The sequence below is a fragment of the Hylobates moloch genome, unplaced genomic scaffold (genome assembly GCF_009828535.3).
Source record: "Hylobates moloch isolate HMO894 unplaced genomic scaffold, HMol_V3 SCAFFOLD_4, whole genome shotgun sequence".
NCBI classification, from domain to species: Eukaryota; Metazoa; Chordata; class Mammalia; order Primates; family Hylobatidae; genus Hylobates; species Hylobates moloch.
Window position 1 is genome coordinate 171,448,506 of NW_026652279.1, and position 18,430 is coordinate 171,466,935.

The window sequence follows — 18,430 nt, forward strand, 5'->3', positions numbered from 1 at the left end:
TGAGCAGGCAGAGCTCAGCCCAACCAGCAAGGGAGGACGCGTGGGAAACCCCGAGAAGGAGGCATCTGCTGTCCGAGGCCGGGACCCTGTGCGCGGCCGGGTGCCCTGCTGGAAGCCCCGCGCCCCCGGTCCCCGGCTGAGCCCCAGGGCGGTGTGGCTCCTGCGGCGCCGGCCTCACCTGCGGTGTCCCAGATGGAGATGTTGTAGGAGCGCCACTGCTTCAGGTAGAAGGCGCCGCCCACCGTGCTGACCGTGTCCGGGAAGCGCCGCTCCATATACCGCTGCAGCAGCGACGTCTTCCCCACGTTCATGTCCCCCAGCAGCACGATCTTGCTGTCGGGCTTCCTCATCTTCCGTAAGAACCCCCAGCGCCCCCGCGCCCTCTCCCCGAGGCTGGCCGGCTCGTGCGCCCGGGGCGCAGCTGGAGGAGCGGACCCTGGACTCGCTGGGAGCCGGATTCTCGTGAACGCTCCGGGACCTTCGCCTCCGGACGCCCGGGAGCTCAAGAGAGGAAGCGCGTGTGCGCGCCCGGGCAGGAGCTGGATGCAGAGCCCGGCGCCCAAGTCTGGGGTCCGGACCGCGGCGGCCTCGCCCCGCCCCCGCCCCCGCCCCCCAGGCCCTTCACCGCCCCGGCCCCGCCCTATCGCCCTCCGGCCACCGCCCCCGTCCCGCCCCTGCTGGACCTCGCCCTTTCGCAAGAATCAGAGTTCTCCAGCCGAGGCTCAGGACTGCTGCAGGGTGGAAAATGAAAGTTCTGAGAGCACCTTCCGCCTCTCCGCTTCTGCACAGCCCGGGCTGCGGTGCGAGGAGCCTGGCCGCGGGGCCCCAGCGAGGCGAAGTGGCCAGGGCCCTTGGGGAACCCCCTTCTCTCTTCCACTCTCCCTTAGGTAAAACCCGTGTTCCTCTCACGCTCGACCCCAGCGCCTTTCCAGCTGCGGTCGATTTGCTTCTCCGCGTGTAAGTGCAGCCACTCTCAAGGTCATTGAAAAAGTTTGCGTTAAATGAGCGTCTGCGGAACCCGTCCTGAGGCTCTCACTGCTAGAGATTAGAGATGGGGGCGCTTTCTAGTGGAGGATTTTGCTTTTGCTCTTCTACTTTTGCAGGAAGCCTTTTGTCCTATTTTGTACCTGAAAAGTGGACAGTCATCTCCATTTATAGCTTGGAATGAAAATTTGACGATGGAAGTTGCAGTCGCTACTTGAGAAATATTTCCTTCTCCTTTATTTTTTATTTTTGACACGGAGTTTTGCTGTTGTTGCCCAGGCTGGAGAGCAGTGCGCGATCTCGACTCACTGCAACCTCCGCCTTCCGGTTTCAAGCGATTCTCCTGCCTCAGCCTCCCGAGTAGGCGGGATTACAGGTATGTGCCACCATGCCCGGCTAATTTTTGTATTTTTAGTAGACACGGGGTTTCACCATGTTGGCCAGGCTGGTCTCGAACTCCTGACCTCATGATCCACCCGCTTCGGTCTCCCAAGTCCTCCTTCCGTTTTAAAGAGTAAACCTTGAAATGCTTTTAAAATATGCAGCATGTGGAATTTGGTTTGTTGGTTGGTTGGGGTTTTTTAGAGAAAATGAGAGGTAGAATGGACCCTAAGTTAAACCCTGGGGGACAGTGTCACTCTGGCCGCTGGCCTGGCTGGGAAAGGTGATGAGACCCTGAGCAGGTTAAAACCGGTGTCCCGAAGGTGTCCTGTAAAGGGAAATAGGCCCGCTGCCTCTTTCGATAGGTGCTCTGAGACTCCAACAAGGCAGGAATGCCAAGGCATTTCGGACCTGCTCAGCCCTGCCATGTCAGGTTGCTGAGACCGAGCAGTGTGGGGCTGAGGTGGAAGTGGACCTTCTGGGGCGTGGAAAGCGCACCAGGAGACCCCGGCTCCTTCTCAGCCAGCACTGCCTCATCCTCAGAGCAAATTTAAGTCAATTCAGCATTTATTCAATGCCTGTTGCATGCAAGTGACAACCTAAATAACAGAGAGGATCTCTAAAAGAAAAAGATATTTTGCAATAGAGCATTGCAATAGAAATATGCATGCCATAGTAAACTTGTGCATATTCAGAGAGGCAAAGAAAGCAAAGGCTTTTAAAAAAATGAGGCGGATCGCACAATTGTTTGAAAATAATTATCTGTGGCTACAAAGATCCATAACGAAGGCGATGCCAGTTCAAAGTAGGACAGCCAGTGGCTGGGCCATGTCCTTGCAGGACTAGTGTTTTGGGGAGATTGCAGTGGCCTTTGTGCAAGGTTGCGGTTTTTCCAGAGTCCTTTTTGTTATCAGGCATGCACGCACAAGAACCCTCTCTTCATGGCCTTCCCCGGCTCTATTTGTCAGGGTTTTCTTAACATTAGTGGCTCCATTTCGATTCTGACAATTTTCACACAAGCTACAGTGCCTGGCTTGGGGCGACACAAACATGAGTCAGGTTTGGTTCCTGTTGGCCAGGCGCAGTGGCACACACCTGTAATCCCACCACTTTGAGAGGCCAAGGCAGATGGATCCTTTGAGCCCAGGAGTTCAAGATTAGCCTGGCAACATAGGGAAACCGCCATCTCTATGAAAATTACAGAAAAAATTTGCCATGCATGGTGGTGTGCACCTATAGTCCTAGTCCAAAGTTGCTTTGACTATTCTGGAACATTTACTCGTCCATGTGAATTCTGGAATCAATGTATCTAACCTTAGGAAACACATTAATGACATGTATAGTTAAATTTAGGAAGAGTGGATATCTTTATAATATTAAAATGTCCCATTTATGAACATGGTATACCTCTCCATTTATTCAGCGGGTGTTCAAGGCTCACCTAGAATTTTTACACTTCTTTCTACTTTTTTACCATCGGGAAGTTTAATCACTTCCTGGAGCATTCTTTTTGATTCTCCAAATTTATCCCCTGCCTGCTTCTCTCACCTGAGCTCTTTGTCCATTTCTTCATCCACCTACAAAGCCTTTCTACATGGATGTCTCAATATGGCAACCCACCACATCATTCATCTGCCCTTCTGTAAATGCAGAGTCATTCATTCTTTCACCTTCTTTATAACCATATCCAATTCATCACCAAGCCCAATGGATTTTCCCTTCTAAATAAATCCCTCTAACATCTCTCTCTTTTCCCACAGACACCCACTTGTCTGGAACCTTCTTACACCTAAATAGTTAGAATCCACTCCTATTTGGTCTCCTTAACTCCAAGCTCCTGCCGTCCCAATCACTGTCAGACTAACCTTTCATAACCACTGCTTTCTCTACCCAGAGACCTGCCACGGCTCCCTACTTTCTATCTCCACAAGTCCAAATCCTGCCCCCGCCCCCCCCCCACACACACACACACTTACCACCCTTTTTACAGTAGCTCTCCCACCTCCTTTACCTCCTGTTGCCCTGTGTGTGGCTTATTTACAGGTTTGATGGTGCAGTTTCCTTCTCTAGGGTGTTAGCTCCATGGGGAAGAAACTTCTGTGTTGTTCACCACTGTGCCTGGTGAACACCACTGTGCCTAGCACACAATGGGCACTGAAGAAGGCACTGAGTCGCAGAAGAATGAATGAATTCCCCTCCCTGGTGAGGCCAGAAGCAACATCCCGTAAGCATATCATGACCAGCTATTCTCCACTTCATTGCTCGCTGAGCTTGCCCACTTGAAAAGCCCTCAACCCCTCATCTGTGCAGGTTTGGAATTCTGTGCAGGACTCAGGAATTCCACGAGGTGCAGCCCAGGCACACCCTTCTAATCCTCTCCCTCTGGGGAGACCTTTCCTGCTCCTTCATCTGAGTTTCTACCACCCTGCTGGCCTCTTCCATGCAGTTTAACCCTTGACAATGACTAACGGACTCATCTGACTCTCATCATCTTTAGTAATTTAAAAATTCCCTAGGGTCAGGGAGCAGGTCCTAACCTCATTCAACACCTCACCCAGTGCCTTGTCCCTTTCTCAGCACATTCTACTACTCAGTAAATGTTTGAAGAAGCCTCATGAGGGCAGGAATCTTTGTGTTTTGTTTCTCTTATGTCTCCCAAGTACCTGGCCCTGGAAGGCAATTGATGCTCAATCAATACACATTTTAATAAATTCGCTAGTGAACTGAAACACCACCTGGAACACTCACTGCTGCTTTTAGCATTTGTGGAGGGAGGGACTGTTCCCTGTACTTACCCCAGTGACTGGCACATGGAATTCACTGAGCAAGTTGGTTGAAAAACTTAAAGGAATTTTCCAGCACTTTGAAAAACTAAATCAAGAGAATGTCTCCATATCAAATTTCAGCCACTCCTTATAAAAATGTCTTAAAGGCTGTAAATCACCGTATTAACCTGCAGGAAGCAGTGATGAGGAAGGAGGTAGTATAGGGTTAAGGGTCTATTTAAACCAGTTACTTAGTGCCAAGTTAGATGTTTATTCTGTCTATTTTAAACCACTGGCTTAATACGGTAATTAATTTTCCAGTTTCGTCAAAGAAATGTGCTGTGAGGCCAAGAAAATTATGTAGTTCATTTTTTTTTTAAAAGAGATGCAAACTGAGAAATTCTGTGACCATTAACAGTCTCATAAAAGAAATAAGAAAATATGATTGTTTCTCTTAGATTTTGCAAAATGGCTAAGGAGCATTTTTAGATACTTTATGGTAGAACAACTCTCTTTTAAGCTACTTTTCTCCTTTCTTAAAAACAAAATGTAGGCCAGGCGCGGTGGCTCACGGCTCACGCCTGCAATCCCAGCACTTTGGGAGGCTGAGGTAGATGGATCACCTGAGGTCAGGAGTTCAAAACCAGCCTGGCCAACATGATGAAACCCCATCTCTACTAAAAATACAAAAATTAGCTGGGCGTGATGGTGGGCGCCTGTAATCCCAGCTACTCGGAAGGCTGAGGCACGAGAATCGCTTGAATCTGGGAGGCAGAGGTTACAGTGAGCCGAGGTCATGCCACTGCACTCCAGCCTGGTGGTCAGAGCGAGACTTCGGCTCAAAAAAATAAATAAATAAATGTATTACCCATTTATTATGTACTCATTCAGCAGATAGGAGCAAAAGCACCCATTCTACTCTAAGTCCCAACCCAGAAATAGAGCAGTGAGGGAAACTGACAGCATCCTGGGCCTCAGCACCTGCTGGGAGAAAGACAGCCAACAAAATACACAGCAACACACAGGATATAGCACCCTTGGTGTTGATTAAACGCTAGATGAAGAAAAGGGAGGAGGAGACGGGAGGAATGCAGGCTGAGGCGGCGGCAGGGGGTTCCATTTTAAACAGGATATCGACAAAGATAGAATTTCAGTGAGTGCTAGAATGAGGTAAGGACTTACATCAACAATCTGCCGCACTATTTTTTCTTAGATTTCAGAAACTGTTTTCATTTGGTTCAACACTGGTGCCTTCCCTCAGTTCATTTTCTGTTTATCATAAAAATTATCCTAGGTCTTCAAAACTAATTTAATGGAACTGTATAGAAATGGAAATAAAAGTGACCACAAGCTTCAAAAAGGTGGATTTAGGGTATAAAGACAATCTTGTATTTTTTTTTTTCTTTTTCGAGACAAAGTCTCATGTTGTCAGCCAGGCTAGAGTGCAGTGGCACGATCTAGGCTCACTGCAACTTCTGCCTCCAGGATTCAAGCGATTCTTGTGTCTCAGCCTCCTGAGTAGCTGGGAGCACGAGTGTGCACCACCAAGCCTGGCTAATTTTTGTATTTTTAGTAGAGATGGGGTTTTGCCATGTTGGCCAAGCTGGTCTCAAACTCCTGGCCCCAAGTGATACACCTGTCTTGGCCTTCCAAAGTGCTGGGATTACAGGCATGAGCCACCATGCCTGGCCAAAGTGGTGAATTTTATATTAGTGTGGTTTTGCAGTGGCTAGGTCTGTGCAAACCTACCTCCAAAGTCCAAGGAAACTGACAGGCTGAAGAAAGAGGCTGACATACCCAGTTTCCTAGAAAGAAACATTTAGGGCCAGGCGGGAAGGCTCACGCCTGTATCCCAGCACTTTGGGAGGCTGAGGTGGGGGGATCACCTGAAGTCAGGAGTTCGAGACCAGCCTGGCCAACATGGTGAAACCCCATCTCTACTAAAAATACAAAAATTAGCTGGGCCTGGTGGCGCACACCTGTAACCCCAGCTACTCAGGAGGCTGAGGCAGGAGAATCACTTGAACCTGGGAGGTGGAGGTTGCAGTGAGCCCAGATTGCACCATTGCACTCCAGCCTGGGCAACAAGAGTGAAACTCCATCTCAAAAAAGAAAAAAAGAAGAAAGAAAGAAAAAAAAAAGAAACATTTAATAAAGATTGGCAAACAGAAGCCGTGTCTGTGTCTTGGGCACCCTTACCTGCCAGACACAGGCCTTCTGTACTATAGCAAAAGGGTGACTCAGAGGGGATGTACAAGGGAATTGAAGGACGATAACATCAAGGTTGTTTCAACCTCAGGACAGGATTTACAATGAGGACCTGCTCTTACTCAAGGAACAATAAACTGGAAATCCTAGAGGCCTTCCCAGAACTGGGGTTAGTCAGAAGTGAACCCGGCAGATCGCGTCCCAGGTGGAGCTGCTTTAGCCTCCGTATGTATATTTCACCCCCAAGAAAGGTTAAACCGAACTGACAACAGAGACATTCCTCTCTTGATAACAGAGACATTCCTCTCTGCACCTCTATTCAATGAGGCACAGCAAACTGTGTAGAACACATGACAACCACAGATAAGGGAAAGCACTCGCAGAGTCCTGACGCTATCGCCCCCTCTGACGTTCGTTCATGGAGGTCGCCTGCACATTCCATCTTATTCAAAGGGGTGCTGGAATGGGGTGGGGGGAGAGCATCTGCTATTATCTCCGGTCGAGTGCTAGAGGCCTGAGCCCACATCTGGGGTCTGAGAGAGGATCCTGCACTAGGAACTGGGACTTGACAATGGCCTCAAGGGCAGCTTGGAGCATAGAAAATATTTTTGGGTTCGCTGACATTTTAACTATAATTTTATATAAGAACTTATATTAAATCATCAAAATGGGGGATCCAGGACTCTGTCCTCTTTATGGAGCTGCTGGGCAAACTGACTCACAGAGAGACGATGAGCCATAAACATCCACTCACAAGTGGGAGAACGTCAACGGAGACCATGTGGAAACCACTTCCCCTGCTTAAAAGTCACCAAAGCCGTAATGATGGATACTGAGACAGCAGTGACCCTCAGTATTTCAATGGGGCGTGAATAATGTTTAATTGTATGTTCGCATATTGCCTAACAGTTTTAGAAAATCTTGTCTTGTGCAGCACTAGCCTGCTCTGCCCATCCCAAAAGTGAGCGGTGCCTGAAGGAATTCTGAGCCCCTCTATGAGAGGAAGCGCATCTGTCTTGTCTTTACGACCCCCAGCACTGAGCACAGGGCTTGGAATACTATAAGAAATAAACACATATTTTAAAAATAGTGAAAAACGGAGAGAACATAATCAATCAAATGCCCATGTTATTATTCACGGCATGAGTGTCTCAGAGAATACAGGTGTTGAGGACTGAAGTGAGTCCCCCTGAGATTTATGCTGAATCCCTAACCCTCAGCACCACAGACTGAGCCTGAGCTTGAAGAGGGGGCCTTGAAAGGGTGATTAAATTAAAATTAGGTCACTGGAAAGAGTCCTAATCTAATGTGACTGGTGTCTTTATAAGAAGTAATTAGGACACAGACACATGGACCAAGGGGCAGCCATGTGAGGCCTCACATAGGTGGGAAGGTGAACCCAGCCCAGCCGACTCCTTGATCTTGGACTTCCAGCCTCCAGAACAGTGAGAAAACACACGTCTGTTGTTGAAGCTGATATAAGAGTTAAAAAGAAATCACTTAGGCAGATAGGGTATGAGAGTCCTCAATAAGGCTTTTATTTTTAATGAAAAGCAGCTCCGAATCATTTTCTAACAAAGAGCAGCCTGTAAAGTGGAGCTGCAGACATGGACAAGCACGCTGGGAGCTTGCACGGGTGAGTGCCAGCAGGAACTAGGGACTAGAAATGTTCAAGATGGCAGCTGCATCTTCCCTTCTCTGCCAGCCACGTGTAATGTAAGGAGCAGACAAAATGGCACCGATTGCCCATCAACTCGAAAGACCGTTTGCATAATAAGATTAGGGTGGGGTGACCAGCCTTCCTGGTATGCTATGTAAAGGCCATACGTGATCAAACCAATTTGTGAGCCCTATGTAAATCAGACACTGCCTCCTCAAACTGGACTATAAAACCGGGCGCATTCACCACCAGCCAGTCTTTTCCGATTGGAGACCCCTTTCTCTATGGAGAGAGCTGTTTCTCTTTCTCTTCTCTTCTGCCTATTAAACCTCCCCTCCTAAACTCCTCGTGTGCGTCCGTGTCCTAAATTTTCCTGGTGCGCGACAACGAACTCCAGGGTATATACCCCAGACAACGTAGCTGCTTCAAAGCCACCAGGTCTGGATGCTTTGTTGTGGCAGCGCAGGCAGACTAGGGGGAAAAGAGACCTCTGTTCTTGTTCCCAAGGAGGTGGCCGTCCATTTGGGGAGAATCAAACATAAAGACCCACATGAGACAGATGTGTGGACAAGCGCCGAGACATAACAGGCAGTGCGTGTGGTCCACACTGCCATGGGCTGAAGTCAGGGAAAAGGGAGAGGGGGTGGACAACGTTCTCAACACCCAGTTATGCTCAGTAAATACCTGTAGACTGAATGAGTCTGAAAACTTGAGCTAGAGTCAGTGAGGAATACCAAATCAAGAGATGTAAAAAGGAAGAAGTGTTCGAGCACCTTGGCTCATGCCTGCAATTCCAGGACTTTGGGAGGCTGAGGTTGGTGGATCACCTGAGGTCAGGAGTTCAAGACCAGCCTGCCCAACATGGTGAAACCCTGTCTCTACTAAAAGTACAAAAATTAGCTGGGCGTGGTTGTGGGTGCCTGTAGTCCCAGCTACTCAGGAGGCTGAGACAGGAGAATGGCTTGAACCCGGGAGGCGGAGGCTGAGTAAGCTGAGATCGTGCTGCTGCACTCCAGCCTGGGTGAGACAGAGTTAGACTCCGTCTCAAAAAAAAAAGTAAGAAGTGAAATATTTCAACACGGGCACATCCACAAAACACCAGAAAAGGCAGTGCTTTCACAGAGAAGACAAACCATCTTCTTTTCTCTCCTCGGTCAGAGACGATGCCATGCTCTAGCCAGTGGCTGCAGTACTGGCCAGACAGGCAAGTCAAGGAGGTAACAGTGGATGAATTTGCACAACTTAGAAAAGACCTGTAGGTATAATGTTAAAAACATTAGCCCGGCGTGGCGGCCTGAGCTACTCTGGAGGCTGAGGTGAAAGGATTGCTTGAGCCCAGGAGTTCAGCTGCAGTGAGTTATGATCATGCCAATGAATAGCCACCGCACTCCATCCTGGGCAACATAGTGAGACTGCAGCTCTAAACAATTTTTTTTTAGCATTTTTTTTTTTTTTTTTTTTTTTGGAGACAAGGTCTGGCTCTGTCGCCCAGGCTGGAGCGCAGAGGCATGATCTCCGCTCACTGAAACCTCTGCCTCCCAGGCTGAAACCATCCTCCCACCTCAGCCTCACAAGTAGTGTGGACCACAGGCGTACACCACCACAGCTGGCTAATTTTTGGGTTTGTGTGTGTGTGTTTGTGTGGTTTTTTTTTTTTTTTTTTTTGTAGAGACGAGATTTCGTCATGTTGCCCAGGCTGGTCTCGAACTCCTGGGCTCGAGACATCTTCCTGCCTCTGTCTCCCAAAGTGCTGGGATTACAGGTGTGCACCACTGTGTCCGGCCAGCAAGTACTTTGGAATAGTTCCTTATTCCGTTTGCAAAGGACTGTTCACAGGGCTTAGCAAGGGGAATTTGAACTGTTAAAAGAAAAACCTAAGCCTAAAGTATTAAACTACAGGGAAGGGCCAGGTGCAGTGGCTCACACCTGTAATCCTAGAACTTTGGGAGGCCGAGGCGGGCGGATTACCAAGGTGTGCCTATAATCCCAGCTACTCTGGAGGCTGAGGCAAGAGAATCGCTTGAATCGGGAGGCAGAGGTTGCAGTTAGCAGGCCATTAGTAAAGGTATTTAAGTCCTGTGACTTTCCACTATCCAGCAAATCATATCTGGTAACCGTTATTCTGCTTATTAAACACAGATATCCATGTAGATAAGCAAAATCTTCCCTTCATGCTTTTCATTTCCTTCATTCAGAGCCGAGATCGTGCCACTGCACTCCAGGCTGGGTGGCAGAGCAAGACTCCAACTCAAAAAAAAAGAAAATAGAAATAAACTATGGGGAAGAATAAAGAAGGAATTGCCTACATTTAGAGGGGAGGAAGAAGAACAAAAAGAGGAAAATATATAACTATTTTAAAACCTTAACATAAATAAGTCTTTCAAATCCTAGAAAGTTGGGACTTGTGTGAGGGGAGGACCCTTCTCTCACTCTGTTATGCTTTCTGAATGTTTTCAAAAGCACTGTAGACACGGTGATGCTTAGAACTGGAAGAAGTTTGCTGAGGGCCCGTGGATAGAGAAGCAGAAACAGGAACACAGCCTGGGGCAAACATCGTGCGGATGATGGGCATCTCGAACACTGGAAATAAGCGAGGCTGCGGGAGCGAAATTGCTGGTTCCCCTGCTGAGCACACCTGCCCTGCTTAGAACAAGAGCAAAGATGTCTGGCGGGGGAGCCTATGTGAGATGGATGGATAGACGGGGCCTCCAGCCTGGGGGATGGGACCAGGGACCATTTGTGAGATAAACCCAGGTATTAGCCCAGGGCTTCTTCAGCAGGCCTGCGCTGGGGTCAGAGAACTCGCATTTCTAAGATGTTCTCAGACTGAGGGACCCAGTGGAAAAGCATCCTGATGACTGGGTTATAAACACCTGAAGAGTTCTGAAAGAAATGGGCCACACCCTCAGGATCCAAAGTCTTAAAGGAAAGCTGAAGAGGTGTCTTGTGAGTTCAGGGGCACCCTGGTGGCTTAGAAAGAAAAGAGGTGTTTATACCAGGAGGGCAGAGAGCAAGGAGCAGGGAGAGGCCAGGGCAGCCCCCAAATCTGAGCCCGAGGCCAGACCCTGTCTCTGACGAGCAGCATGCCCAGCCGCCATGCTGACCCCTGCATCCTTCTTTCTTTGTCCCTTGTAGCCCCTCAAAGTCCTTCCTGAGACACATACCCTCCCAAGGCACACCCTGGAGGGTCTCGAGACTTGAAAATCAGTCAAGAAGCAGGCAAGGAGTGAGCTGATCACTGTAGTTAAAGAGATGGCACCAAAGACATTGTACAAAAGAGGACAGGAAGATGTCCATGTGTCTGCACCAGACCTTCTGCACCAGTGAGGGATGCTGCAGGCAAAAGACAGGGCAGATGGCAAGAGGGTCCCTACCCAGCCGCAGCACCCGGCAATGCCCAACAGAGCCGACCCCCTGCCCGTGTTCTGTGAGTCCACGTCGTCTGCATCAGGCAGGGTGCTGATGGCAAAGCTTCCGGGTGTCCCTCCATTGCAGGGTCTACTCCTGCAGCGTGGACAGCAGAGACAGAGGAAGTTCTCCCAAGTGCGGGGAGGTAGGCTCTGTGGGAAGCCCTTCACTCAAAGGCACACTCATGGTTTTGTTACCAGAGCAGCTGAAAAATTCAAAGTAGCTTCTGAGAACTTTAACTGTCTGGACCATGCTATAGTAAGGGCTAAGCTAACTTAAGAGCCATCCAAAAAAAAAGAAAAGAAAGAAATGAAAAGGTGATTGATGTGAGATGTAAACCCAAGAGGGTAACACAGCAATGCCGAGACATCTGAAACAACTTCCTGTTAGCTGTCCAGGACAGGTCTTAAGGGATTCTGTCTTTTTTAGTTTAAGGCAGTTGAATACTAAATTATTAAAACAGGTCTTATTTTATGACCCTAATAATCGACAAGAGGCGCTTTTTGTTGTTGTTGTTGACACAGAGTCTGGCTCTATAGCCCAGGCTGGAGTGCAGTGGCGCATCTCGGCTCACTGCAACCTCCACCTCCCAGGTTCAAGTGATTCTCCTGCCTCAGCCTCCAGAGTAGCTGGGGTTATGGGCACACGCCACCATGCCCAGCTAATTTTTGTATTTTTAGTAGAAACGGGGCTTCATCACCTTGGCCAGGCTGGTCTCGAACCCTGACCTTAAGTAATCCGTCCACCTCGGTCTCCCAAAGCTCTGGGATTACAGGTGTGAGCCACCGTGCCCAGCTGACAAGAGGCACTTTTACCTCAAGGTAACAAAAGGAAAAGAGAAAAGAGAAACATTTTGAAGACAAACAATAGATAATTGGGTGAAAGATGGATGAATTCTCCCCACGTCTGTAACTCCTAAGAAACTCATAAGAGGCCCTATGTTCCGCATGAGGACATATCCGTTGTTCACAATCCCCACACTCAGCTGAAAAACACAAACCCACCCAGAGGGACTGCCTTTCTCCTTCTCCGTTTGGGGACTTGCTCTCCAGCTGAATTCCACTTCAATTGCATCAGTGAAGGTCAGTTCAATTGGAGAGACTGCAAGCTCTTTTCAGCATGTAAGGGAGGATTACTCTATGAGAGATCTAATCATTTATTTTTAAAATACAGCACTTGACTAAGAAAAATTTCCTCTGCAATTAGGATTTTACCCACTTCTATGCGATGCACCGTATGTCATTTTCTAGAGTGGATCTAAAGTGCTGGAAGAAAAGAAACAAGAGTCACATCCACTTAAAAAGCCATATAAAAATTAAATTATGATATGTTCACAACACAAAAGAATAAGGAAAGAAAATAAAGAACTAAATTTAGTTTCTTCAGAGATAAACACTGAAATGAAATGATAGCACAACTGTAATTGCAAATGAATTTTCATTAAATGGTAGCAAGACTAAATCAGCTAATGGTTCAGAAGCAAAGATGCCCTTTGTTATGGGTTAAATTGTGCCCTCCCCCACCGAAAAAAGATACTTTGAAATCCTACCCCCCGTACTTCAGAGTGTGACCTTACTTGGAAATAAGGTTTTTACAGGGCAATCAAGTTAAAATGAGGTCATTAGGGTGGGCTTCAATCCAATAAGCGGGCGCCCTTATTAAAGGGAGGGATTTGGACACAGCCACACTGAGAGGAAGACGCCCTCTACCAGCCCCGGTGCACTGGAGGTGCCGGGAGTGGGAGACAGGCTGGACAGAGGCTCCCGCGCAGCCTCAGGAGGAGCCAACCCTGCTGACACCTCAGACTTCTGTCCTCCAGGGCTGGGAGACAAGGCGTTGATATTGTTCTAAGCCACCCAATTGGTGGTACTGTGTTTCTGCAGCCTCTGAGAACTAACATACCTTTAAAGATCCAGAGGATTTAGTAAAGCATCGTGGCACATACTCAATGTGCACCAAAATCAGTCTTACCTGTTAAAAAAGCCAAAATCCCTCACTAACCATACGTGGATTCTGAGAAGGCAATAGAAGAGCATATTCACAATGTGAAGTATGACATATCAGAGTTAGGTTTGCTGCAGATTTTACAAATTTCAAGGACGCTAAACAATCAGCCACTGTAATTTTTCAATCAATTTTAGCAGAGGGGATCTACTCCCATCTCCTAGAGAGAGCCACGCAGGTGTCACAGACTAGCTCACACAGCACAGAGACCCCCCCAAAACCTGCAGACAGGAACCACTCCTTAATCAAGATCTGAAGTGACTACTTACACATTAGGAAAAAAAAAAAGACTCAACAATAGCACTGGAAGATACATTCATCAGACCTAATCCTCACGATAGCCTTGGGAAGTAAGCTTGGCCTTCCAGCTTTACAGAAGAAACCGATCGTGAGAGGTGACGTGCCCCAGCAAGGATACCAGGCAGGAGCCACAGAGCTGAGCTGCAGTTCCCACAGGCTCCACTGGTCCAAGCTGCCCACCAGTACCTGGACAAGGACCCCAGCAGTCCAGAGAGGAAAGAGACAGCACAGTCCTTTATCTTTACTTCCTCAGTGGAATCACCAGGAATTGGTGTGCAAAATCATTCCGCATTCTAAGATGTGCAATGTGGTTGTGCTTCACACATCCATGTATTTTCGGATGGCTACAGTGCACTCAGCAAATCAATTATGCTGGACTTAGGGGCATTTTTTCTACTTTTGAGCAAAAAGTGTATCTGGCTTCAACATGACTCAAAACCAGAATTTGAAGCAGTGTATCTGCTGCTACTAAATTTAAATCTGCTGCTGCACTTCACAACCTGCAGGAGAAGGAACGCATTTCTTCGCTGGACAGGATGCCTTCCCCAGGGGCTACCATCTGCTCTTCCAGCCTCTCCCTGACACACATGGAACTTCTGGGTGGCTCTCAAATGCAGGCTGACGTCACCGGATGCTGATTCTGATCCTCACCCTCCCAACCCCCATGTCAGCCCTGACCTCAGAGCCTTGGTGCCCATCAAGCCACTTCATTCTGTGCAGCCTCTGGGGAAGCTCCGTGGTGACCTCCGCTGGTGGGATCATCTGGCCCTGGCTCCTTTTTCATCCTTCGTTGGTTAGCAGGTCAGTTTCTCCTGCTGGATGGAGAACTTCTGCAGGGACGGCCAAGCTGAGCCCTCCCTTCACCGCAGGGAAGAGCTGAGTCAGATGAGAGCAGGGAGGCCAATGTCACTTCCCCAATGTCACCAAATGTCAAATACAGAAGTTCACCCGGAAAGAAGCAGTGGGGACGAAACCACCACAGGGTGACTTGTGGGCTCGCAGACAGAGGCCCCTCTTCCCCAACACAACCACCTCTCTCCTTCCCTCCCTCCCACACACCCCAGAGGTCGTCACAGCAGCTGGGTGTCCCGCAGCCCATTTGTCCATCCCCACACCCACTCTCGGGGACCTGCTCCTACACAGTAGACCCTGAAACCAATGTCACCTGCGACTTTGTCGTGGCCCAATCTCGCAGTCGCTTTAGCCTTTCAATCCACTCGTCTTGCACCCTGTTCCCCACTTCCTTCTTTTTGAAAATCGATCCTGGGCCTTCCCAACCCACCTGACCACAGGGCCCTTTACCTCCCCAGGAATCTCCCTTTGATCAAGTGGGTTTGCTCTTTAAATAAACTCCACAAACACCTGCCAGCTACCTTGCCAGTTTTCATCTCTGTGCTGGTTACACAGAAAGTTGTCCACATTTCCCGTGATTCAGGAGGCTGAAGGGGGAAGAATCACTTGAAACTAGCCTGGGCAACATAGCAAGATGCAGTCTTCACAAAAAATTTAAAAAGTAGCCGGGCATGGTAGCATATGCCTGTGGTCCCAGCTACTCCAGAGGCTGAGGCAGGAGGGTCACCTGAGCCCTTGAGTTTGAGGCTGCAGTGAGCCGAGATCACACCACTGCGATGTTGTGATCTCAGCTCACTGCAACCTCTGCCTCCCGGGTTCAAGCAATTCTCTTGCCTCAGCCTCCCGAGTAGCTGGGACTACAGGTGTGCACCACCACGCCCAGCTAATTTTTTTGTATTTTTAGTAGAGACGGTTTTGCCATGTTGGCCAGGCTGGTCTTGAACTCTTGACCTCATGTGATCTTACCACCTCAGCCTCCCAAAGTGTTGGTATTACAGGTATGAGCCACCACGCACAACCAATAAAAAATTTTTTAAATAAATAGATTTTTAGCAGTTTTAGGTTTGCAAAAAAATCGAGTGGCAAATACAGCATTCCCATGCCCCGCTCACACTCCCTCTGTCCTGGTTTTTCCCATGAGTAACAGCTTGGCATTTGTGTGGTACAGTTGTTACAATGGAGGGGTCAATATTGCCTTAGTATTGGCACAAGTATTACAATGGCAGAATTGATACTGATACACAATTATTAACTAAAGTCCACAGTTTAAGTTACAGTTCATTCTTCATGTTGTACCTTCTGTGAGTTTGGACAAATGTATAATGACATGTATCCACCATTATAGTCTCACGCAAGAGAGTTTGATTTTTTCTTTTCTTTTTTTCCTTTTTTTTTTTCTTTCGAGGCAGAGTCTCACTCTGCTGCACAGGCTGAAGTGCAGTGGTGACATCTCGGCTCACTGCAATCTCTGCCTCCTGGGCTCAAGCGATCCTCCCACCTCAGCCGCCCAAGTAGCTAGGACCAGAGGCATGTGCCACCATGCCTGGCTAATTTTTTTTTTTTTTAGACAGAGTCTCACTCTGTCACCAGGCTGGAGTGCAGTATCACAATCTCGGCTCACTGCAACCTCTGCCTCCTGGGTTCAAGTAATTCTCCTGCCTCAGCCTCCCGAGTAGCTGGGACTACAGGCGCGTGCCATCACACCCAGCTAATTTTTGCATTTTTAGTAGAGACGGGTTTCACCATGTTGGCCAGGATGGCCTCGATCTCCTGACCTCGTGATCCGTCCACCTCAGCTTCGCAAAGTGCTGGGATTACAGGTGTGAGCCATCACACCCAACCAATTTTTTTATTTCCTGTAGACATGGGATTTCTGTGTTGTCCAGGCTGGTCTCAAACTCCTGAGCTCAAGCGATCCAACTGTGTCGACTTCCCAAAGTACTGGGATTACAGGCATTACCCACCGCACCCAGCCCTCGTGAAGCATAGTTTGACTGCTCTAAAAATCCTCTGTGCTCTTCCTATCCATCCTTCCCTCTCCCAACCCCTGGCAACCCCTGATCCTTTTACTGTCTCCATCGTTTTGCCTTTTCCAGAATGTCATATAGTTGGAATCATACGGTATGTAGCCTTTTCTGATCGGCTTCTTTCACTTAAAAGAAAACATTTGGGCTGGGTGCGGTGGCTCACGCCTGTAATCCCAACACATTGGGAGGCCAAGGCGGGCGGATCACGAGGTCAGGAGATTGAGACCATCCTGGCTAACACGGTGAAACCCCGTCTCTACTAAAAATACAAAAAATTAGCTGGGTGTGGTGGTGGGCACCTGTAGTCCCAGCTACTCAGGAGGCTGAGGCAGGAGAATGGCGTGAACCCGGGAGGCGGAGCTTGCAGTGAGCCGAGATCGCACCACTGCACTCCAGCCTGGACAGAGCAAGACTCCTCTCAAAAAAAAAAAAAAAAGAAAAGAAAAAAAGAAAAAAAAAAAACAACTTTTGAATTCTTTATTTTCTCTAAAGTTGTGCCATGTGATTCAGTAAAATCTTTTCTTAATTCTATGTGGCATATATTTGGATATGCACAGAAAAAGTGTGGGATGTGAATACTAAACTGACAGCAACCATCATCTCTGAAGGAATGAATGGGAGGGGATTCCTTCAGGCCACTCTGTGGGGAAGATTCCAACCTCCTCCTCCAGGATGGCTGTTTGAGCACTGTGTACTCCGGGTCCCCTGGGTCTGAGTTACAGCCACTCGTGGGCGTGAGTTCATGATGACCTCAGCCCGCTGCTGTAGACCAACCATGGAAATAGACACTGGGAGTTTGGAGCACATGGAGATGGGGCCAGGAGGGTGAAGGAAGGAAGAGCAACGTGGGCAGCTGCTCATCCCTGCCTCGGCAGAAGTGAGAGCGGGACACATCCCCAGGCCACCTGCCATGGGATGGCTCGTGTCCCTCAGAAGATACAATGAAGTCCTAACCCTAGTGCCTCAGATTGTGACCTCATTTGGAAAGAGAGTTGTTGCAGACATAACTAGTTTGTTTTGTTTTGTTTTTGAGATGTAGCGTCGCTCTGTCGTCCAGGCTGGAGTGCAGTGGTGCCATCTCAGCTCACTGCAACCTCCACCTTCCGGGTTCAAGCGATTCTCCTGCCTCAGCCTCCTGAGTAGCTGGGATTACAGGCACCTGCCAGCATACTCAGCTAATTTTTGTATTTTTAGTAAAGATGTGATTTTGCCATGTTGTCCAGGCTGGTCTTGAACTCCTGATCTCAAGTGATCCGCCCACCTCGCCCTCCCAAAGTGCTAGGATTACAGATGTGATAGTTAAGATACTTGAGTAGTATGGGCCCTAAGTCCAATATGCCTGGTATAAAAGAGGAAATTTATTTTTTGTGGTTTTTTTGAGACAAGGTCTTGCTGTAACTCTGTCACCTAGGCTGGAGTGCAGTGGCATAATCTTGGCTCACTACAGCCTCGACCTCCCAGGCTCAAACGATTCCCTGCCTCAGCTTCCTGAATAGCTGGGACTACAGATGCGCACCACCATGCCCAACTAATTTTTGCATTTTTTGTAGAGTCAGGGTTTTGCCATGTTGTCCGGGCTGGTCTCGAACTCCTGACCTCAAGTGATCCACCCGCCTCGGCCTCCCAAAGTGCTGGAATTACAGGCGTGAGATACAGCGCCTGGCCATTTAATGTCTTTTTTAGTTTCCTTTGAGACTCCTTGCTTGACCCGTGCGTTATTTAGAAGTGTGCTGTTTAGTTTCCAAGCGTTTGGAGATGTTCCTATTATCTTTTTGCTTTTGATTTCTAGTTTGATTTCATTATGGTCAAAGAAATATACCCTATATGTTTTAGATTCTTTT

At 48.3% G+C, this 18,430-nt stretch overlaps 1 protein-coding gene across 3 annotated transcripts in view; it reads right to left on the reverse strand.

The window, feature by feature from the left end:
• The window catches only part of RAB20 (RAB20, member RAS oncogene family), a 119,339-nt gene that overhangs the window by 66,068 nt on the left and 34,841 nt on the right, over positions 1-18,430 (reverse strand). For 2 of the 3 annotated variants that reach the window (XR_004247814.2, XM_032151341.2), the window contains exon 1: positions 179-563. The exons of the other annotated variant lie outside the window; for it this stretch is intronic. Coding sequence is in view for 1 of the 2 variants with exons in the window: in XM_032151341.2 (XP_032007232.1) it covers positions 179-350 (172 nt within the window). In the remaining variant the exon portion in view is untranslated. Of the gene's footprint in view, positions 1-178; positions 564-18,430 lie in introns of those variants that run through there. 3 annotated transcript variants of the gene reach the window in all.